At 34.0% G+C, this 7,952-nt stretch overlaps 1 protein-coding gene across 3 annotated transcripts; it reads right to left on the bottom strand.

Annotated features, from left to right (window-relative positions):
* Positions 1-2,236: 2,236 nt before the first annotated feature.
* On the bottom strand, positions 2,237-6,048 carry LOC140963763 (AP2-like ethylene-responsive transcription factor ANT). Of its 3 annotated transcripts, XM_073423152.1 has the most exons (10): positions 5,548-6,048; positions 4,999-5,342; positions 4,250-4,904; positions 4,061-4,143; positions 3,928-3,936; positions 3,759-3,847; positions 3,599-3,672; positions 3,430-3,480; positions 3,253-3,329; positions 2,237-3,023 (listed from the first exon to the last, which is right to left on the bottom strand). In XM_073423152.1, exons 2-10 carry the CDS (start codon positions 5,282-5,284, stop codon positions 2,437-2,439), a joined length of 1,911 nt encoding a protein of 636 aa, XP_073279253.1. In that variant the 5' UTR covers positions 5,285-5,342; positions 5,548-6,048; the 3' UTR covers positions 2,237-2,436. The 3 variants fall into 3 exon arrangements, with proteins under 3 accessions (XP_073279253.1, XP_073279252.1, XP_073279254.1); XM_073423151.1 differs by having other exon boundaries at positions 4,999-6,048; XM_073423153.1 differs by lacking the exon at positions 3,928-3,936 and having other exon boundaries at positions 4,999-6,048.
* Between the last annotated feature and the right edge of the window lie 1,904 nt (positions 6,049-7,952).

The raw sequence follows: 7,952 nt of genomic DNA, 5'->3' as shown, positions 1-7,952 counted from the left end.
TCACTCAAATCAACACATATTATGCAATATTTTTTATAACAAAATTAACAAAAAAAACACGATATTTTTACAGTAAAAAAATATTTTATACAAAAAATGAGCCGAACCAGAGATTCGTTGTTTGGTTATAAATCCAATAGAAGCATCATCCCAAAATGTTCGACTTTCACGAGTATTAATTAATAAATTAATTGGCTTTTCGTACACTATAATCAACTTGTGTTGTATTCCAATTATTCCTCAGGCATCCAACACAGTCAATGCACGGATAAATAAATAATTTNAATAATAATAATAATAATAATAAATATCCAAGATTAAAGACAAAAATGCTTCTTTACACATTAACAATATGCAGGGTAGGGAATTTTCTTATTTTATTAATTAATCATTAGTTATTAGTATTTAAATTGCGGGGAAAGGGTGGCGTCAAATTAAAATTTATTTTTTTAAAACGAAAATAGAACATCACATTAGGCTTTTGAAAAAGTATCATGGGCCCGTCTTTTATTGGGCCAACATCCCATATACTATTGGGGGCCTTAGCCACACAGTCAGCCCATGTAGGTTTTCCATGCTTCGTGATATTTAAATGCTAAAGATATGTAGATAATTTTAAAGAAACTTTCAATATTACTTGTGCACATTTATGTTTACCTTATTCTAAAATTGAAATATATGACCTTTCTTAAAATGGTAATGAACCAAAATATGTCTCTTGACACATTATTGTATGTACGAAATGAATTAATAACTTGTATGGATTTAAACAAACCGAGCCGAGCCTTTCTTTCTTCTAATGAGCCAGTGCTCCCCGACTAAATCACCGGTGATGAGTTAAATAAGGAATGTTTTGACAAGATGTTCACTGGTCCATAAAGCTAAAGCCTTGAATTATGGAATTGTCTTGCAATGCCTGCTTTAATTCAGAGCATCTTTTTGAGTACTTTAAAGCTTTGCTTTAAACTAATCAGCTGATCAATCACTTATTGAGTTGATTTCTGTATGTATTCTGCTGCAAAAAGCAATTGGGATCCTGGAGACCAAAAAAGATAATTCCCTATTTTTCTTGTTAACTAATCTAATATTTTCTGATGTGAACTACATGTGTTGTTTTTTGAAGGCCGGGAAGTGAAATTTTGTATTTTGGGAAAAAATTATTTTGATAATGATCAATAATGAGTTCGAATTCCAGCAGTTACATGATGTTATTTTAATTATATATTTTTCGCATGCATGCATACAACCTTTGAGGACACAACTAATTAAAATACTAAATAATTGTTAATTTATGTGTGTCTTTCCTTTATATCCAAAAAAGTCACATTCTATGTCTTTTCGTAAGTAAAAAGGACTTTTAAGAAGGGCCCGACTTATGGTGAAACCCCTAGTGAAAAAGCCACCCAAAAAAAATCAACATGTTTTTAGCATGCGCAAAAACATGCTTCTGAATTATTCGTCTGAAATAAAGTCATGGAAATACAAAATCAATATACACGGTTAGTTATATATATATATATATATATATATAGACCCAACTACTATTTCACAAAATATAAGTGAGGCGGCTGAATACAAAAGAAAGAATTCTCTCCCAACCTTCTCCAACAACTCACGTGCAGAGCAAATGAAAGACGTAAGGATTTTCTCTCGACTTCACTCCACACTTTTAGAATAAGTTTTATTTCTGATTCAAGGAATATTTTTACTATTTCAATTTATCACTGTGAGGCTTTTTGTGTTTTAATTTAATATTCGTATTTTGTTCAAGTATTTGTTGATTTATGATTTATTTATATGAAAGTTGTATGTTGGTTAATCAGATAATTTAATTCGATATATAATTTTCTACTGTTATTCATGAATTGAATGATCCGTAATTGTCATGAACGATTAGTACATGAATAGCGATATATTAGGTGTTGTGCTATTATAGCATATTTAATCTAAATAAATCAACGAAACTCGATCTATCAATTGCAGCTATCTCAGTTGTAAGATTTTAAGATTAACTGTTTTCACAAAACGAAAGCTATTTTTAATTAATATGGAACGCTATCGTACCCAGTTAGTTATTGATAAGTTTTGACTGGATGCTGAGTTTGGTCAATTAAATTAGGAAAACACAACGATTTTAACTGTTATCCCTATAATTCTAATATTAATTCCTTGTAACTGCATGAATAAATAATATGTTAGTTGTTGAACAGTGACTTAAAGTCATTTAATCTCAAAAGGTGAAAGTAACGGATATCAACATCATTCCATAAAAACCCCAATAATTTCATTTAAAAGATGCCCCACTAGTTTTCTTGAAAAACATAGAAATAAAAAGTTGATTTTCAGCCCACAAACAAATCTGCCACATAAGTTAAGCCATTTAACCTCTAAAACCAGTCCAACGAAACTAAAACCAGTCCGACTTCCTAGATCACATTATGATGCATCAGTCCACGCAGTAAAAAGAGGCACTTGTGGCCTCATTTGGGCAGCAGATTGATTCCAAGAACTCGAGTTAGAAATCGCAGATTGGGCCGGGGAAAAAGTTGCTCCCGGTGGAGGCACCGGAAAATGCATGGGAAGACTGTTATTCTTATCTGGGCTGCCATCTCTAGAACTGCTCAAACTTGTAACCAAAGAAGAATTCCTGGAAAAATTGTTCACCATTTTCCCCGACTCATCTCCAGAAGGAGCTGAGAAGTTTGAAACCTTAAAATCTTCTATAGGTTTAGGATTAGAGGATGGATAAAGGGTCATTCTCCAATCAGATACATTGCTGCTGCTGCTCTCTTTTGACACATTTGAGTCCATAATATTGTTTAGATTCGAAGGAATGTTAAGTGAGCTGTCGTTAATTGAATCAGCCAATTTGTTTCTCCTAGCCATCTCCCCGGAAAGAAGGGCGTTGCTTTCCATAATCCTTTCTACATCATACCTTGAGATGTCGAAATTTGTTACAGCATTTATGCCCCGAAATTTGATAGCTGCTACATCATAAGCCTCCGCCGCTTCTTCTTGAGTGCCTGAAAATGTATGTAAACCTGTCAGTTTAAAAAATGTACGGGAGGCATTCGTTTCCTGTCAAAATTTAGCATATACAAGAAATAGAAATTTCAACAAATTTGTGTTTGGATTGAAAGATTTCAAATTTATGGAATTGTTTTTTTATAGATTTATAGAAACAATGATTTCAAGTCTATCCATCCAAATACGAAACTGTCGGATTCAAACTTTAGAATGCTGAAAACTTACTAAATGTTCCAAGATAAAGATCCTTGTTTCCTGCCACTCGGCCTATACGAGCCTGCCACCGACCATGTTGATGATGTCTGCTAAAAAACAAGGCAACAACAGAGATCTCACACAGTAGCAACGCCAGAATATAAATTTTCAATCAGGAAAGGTTTGCATAGAAGCGGATTTTCAGACCTGGTAACCCCCCTGTATATTGAAGCTCCCCTTGAGAAGCCACTGCTTTTCCTGTAAACGATCATATAGCAGTGGCAACGTAAATTTAAAAATGCAGTAACAAAATATGGGGAGAACGAAAATCGTCAAGTTGACAGTCCGTGAGATCCCAACACGGACGAAAGACAACCTTCTCAAATGAGCAACATATTCTTGTCTGCTCATGTTCTTCATATCTTCAAGTTCTTGATGATAATTTTCCAACTGCGTCAACTCAAGAAGTTCATTGTTCGTGTAACTTTGATTGCAGAAACAAAGAATAATTAATATAAAGTGAATGAAATCCATACCGGGAAATTGATATGCGTGGAAGGTCCCCAGTATTTAATTGCAGCCAAATCATACGACCTTGCTGCCTTTTCTTCCATATCATAACCTCCTATAAAAAAATGGCGGCAATAAATTAGTCGGCGACTAGAATGTAGCACTTTTGATAGTAAAAAGGGAAGATCATTTTACCTAAATAAACTGGAAAGGAGATTTCAAGTCATTCCAAATGTTCCATGATTTCCGGAAGAAGTTGACACGCTTGAGTTAGTAAAACGAATGAGATAATGAACAGAAAACAGAAAATGTAGTTTATGTCGCAGACCTTGCCTCCCTTTTCTGCTTTGGCCTTCTTTCTTGCAACTGTTGTCCCACAAATGGGCTTCATATCTACCAGTCCACCTGTGCCTGGTTCGCAAATATCCAACATTTTAGTACATTACTAATTAAATAATAATAGGTTAATTTCCAACAGAAAGATCAGAATGTGTTTAAAAAACGTTTAAAAATCAACCTTGTAACGCCTCTATACTGTGAGGTCCTCTGCCCAAATGTATCAATGGATTTCCTGTGCACAATTTGCTTCTGTTCATCTTTTTCAGGTCCCCGTTTCTTGTTTTCAAATCCCATGCCATCTGCCATAGCCGGCGGAATATGCTGTGAGCCAGTGACACAGCTAGACTGTGAACCAGGGCTCATTGATAAGCTCAGTGATTGCAAATCACCATACCCCATCGCACCAATCTGCCCAGATTCTCCGCCATTTTCTTCCACACTGAAGCCCATTTTCTGCTCTAACGCATGGCTATTTGTGTAGCTTCTTGGAACCCAGTTTTTCATTCCAGATAACTCATCATCACACATTGTTGGAAGCTGCAAATTTCCATCTGAAAGCTGAGTATCTTTAGGCTCATTTTCTGATCCCTCGTACATTTCTTGACCCCTGAATGGGGTGTAATCTGTGTACTCTTGAACTTGAATCTGGTGGTTCCTAGAGTTTTCTTGACTATGGCTTAGAAAATCTTGAATATTGTGAGTCTGACTTTGAGGATTGTGATTATAGTACATACTATCTAGACTAAGAACCATTCCTCCTCTGTTATAGTTATGGGTACCCATCGTTGTGCCACCAAAGAAATCTTCAAGTTTGGGAGTTGAAGTCACCATAACTTCAAGGTAAAAGTAAAAAAAATAAATTACAGTACACAACAAGAAACAATAAAAAAAGGGTTTAAGCAATGAGCATTGTTCAAGCTAACTAACCTTGTGGTTGTGACCTGTTGATAGCTTCCATCAAGCACAATGAGCCATCAGATTTAAGTGGCATCACAGTTAAAGGAGAGTAAAATCCAGTGTTCTCACCTTCAACCCCATAGAAAAACCCTGGATAACTACCGTAACCAGAGGGAAAACTCATTGGAAGTGCATTAGGAACGTCATTAGAACCAGGCTGAGCATGATTATTGTTGTCCGAGGAACCCTCCATGTTTCGAGAAGAAAGAGAGAAACCTAACCAGTTGTTACTAATTTCATCACCCATAGCCTTCATTTTCCTCCCTTCGAAAAACAAGAAAAAAGGGAAGATTCTCACGAGTTTTTCTTTTTCCCTTGTTGCAAGAAAGCAAGTCAATGATTGAAACCAAGTAAACTAATCATATGAGAAGTGGGAAACTCTCCTCCATGGAAAATTAAAAAATTAAAAAAAAAAACAAAAGAAAAACTGAAAACCAAAGAAACTGGCTCGTTTTGTTTTGTAGCTACAGACTTAAGTAGGAATGAAATCTAAACAAAAATCTAGCCAAAGCGCATCACTCTCTGCTGAATCACTGAATCTATGGTCTCTTTCTTTTGCTTTTTTATCCCTCTATCTCTCTCTCTCTGAAAAGTTTTCTAAAGAGAACAAAGCAAGGCCCTTTAAACTTAAACAAAAAGAATGAGTTCCAGCAAGCAATGCTGGGTATCCTTCCTGCATTCCATTGGGATCCGAGCCTGCGAAAGACATCTTCTTTTGCTTTTTTCTCCGCTCCACACCTGCTTCCTCTTTTTTTTTTTCACGTCTCTTTAATTGCATACAAATATGCAGTGTATTTGTGTGTGTATATTGTATTCTAAAATAACATGCTTGCCTCACAGTGGATAGTGAGGACAAGTTATTCGGTCCAAAGCCTGCACCATTAGTTTACCGAGTTGAGCATCTATTTCCGCAGGCAGAGATACAAGCTCCTCATTACCAAGAAAAATCTCATGTCCCTCAAACAAGGGAGGCGGGCTTTTGTCACAAAGTATTTTTGAATTTATTCGTTATTGATGTGACGCAAAATTCAAAGATTGTTGGACTCCTGGGGAAAAAAAGAAAAGGAAAAAACAAGAACATGCTTGGGAGTTGGGACAACCCATAAATTTTGCTTATTTATTATGGTATCTAAATTATATTAATCAAAGAATTTATTCAAAATATATTCCCGAAAATAATATAAACTAGTAAAAGATGCACATGCGTTGTATATATTATTATTATTTTTAATTTTATCAAATAATACTAAACAATTAACACGAAATTACTTCAATTTAGAAGAGTTGTTCGATTTAAAAGATAAGTTTTGTTTAGATTTTTTTGTTATATAAAATATAGAGTCACTCGAAGAGGATTTTACTAAGGTAAAAAAAATAATTATGAAATTAAATATTTTAATGTCTTTTAAAATAGTTATTCTAAAGTAATTAAATTTAATAATATAGCATAAAAACGTGTCATTGAATCTGAATAATTTTATTAAATATATAATTTGAATGATGGATATGTACAACAATAATTCTTGAAGTTAATAATAAATGGCTAACATTGATGTGATATGATAACACAATCAATTGGCATGTTATGCTGTGGAGTGAGTCCCACCAAGTATCTATCTATATATTACGAGCGAGTATTTTGTGTCTCAGAAGATCTTTGGACTAGATTTCTCCAGGCAGGAAACAAACAAATTTTGAAATACCTCATTACAATTATTATTAATAATAATTATGTAAAATAATAAAATACTCGAAAAGACGACGTCCACAAATCCATCTATTTCTCATAGGCTTAAATATTTTCAAATGCAAAAGATTATCAGAATACTTAAATACATTAATTTAAGAGTAAGACTTTTGTATTGAGTCAAATGAAAGAAAATGTGTACATATATAAATCACAAGACAAACACACTCACTTGTCATTTCGATTCACATGCATACATACAAAAACACTGAACCTATACATGCATGCTACTGCTACCAAATTGTTTACTGCGCGCAGGCACCCTACTTACATTACTAGACAACCCTAAACGATGCCGTCTGGAACTGCCTTTGACAAAAGTCTTCTTACAACTACGTACGAAAGCGTGCGATAGGTCACGAGAATTCGATCACCAAAATTATAAATATCTTCTTCTTCTTCCTTCTTTTTTTTTAAAAAAAAAATTAAAAATATGTGGTGTTTTATTGAAGTTTTAAGACAGGAGGACAGTGGGCATCGTACCCTTTGTAAAGAGATTGAGCCAATGTTTGAATGGCACGCTATCCAAATGTGGTTATTTGGCAGTTCCCAAATCTTAATAACTTTGGTACATTTTGTCGTGCTATTACTTCATTGTCCTCCGCCCACGCCACTCTTTTAAATATACCCTTACTTATTGGCCGCAGGGACCGACCGTCGTACGTATAATTATTCATGTTTGAATTTCATATTGTATAAGTAAAATTATTTGGAACCAAATACATAAATTCAATTTATATAATATTTAGATATGTTAATTTTTATCGGTGAGTTGACAATTTAAGCACAGACTGTGATATATATATATAAAAACATTAAACTGTACTTTTTTCTCTTTTGGAAGCGCAATTCTGCCCAGCTTTCAAAATTATTGTCAAATAAGTAGTACGGTAGTTCATGCATTCATCTGATCTTATATTATAATATATACAACACAAATTCTGCGAATATTAATGTAGACAATTAAAATATATTTTGTGATATTGGTCCATCGGTCATGATTTAATTAATCCACATATATTTAATGTAGTTGAAAATTATTTGGTGTTTGGATAATAAATTATCCAAGATGTACGTGTCCATTAAACCTTGTGGGCTACGTAGAATAATACTGCAGGCAGGTTGAACAAAATAATAATTGGCTATGTAATTATGTGACTTAACTGGACAAACATAA

This window comes from Primulina huaijiensis, chromosome 18 (assembly GCF_012295235.1).
Source record: "Primulina huaijiensis isolate GDHJ02 chromosome 18, ASM1229523v2, whole genome shotgun sequence".
Taxonomy (NCBI): Eukaryota; Viridiplantae; Streptophyta; class Magnoliopsida; order Lamiales; family Gesneriaceae; genus Primulina; species Primulina huaijiensis.
The sequence above is the reverse complement of the archived record's forward strand: the minus strand, read 5'-3'. Positions and strand labels throughout refer to the sequence as shown.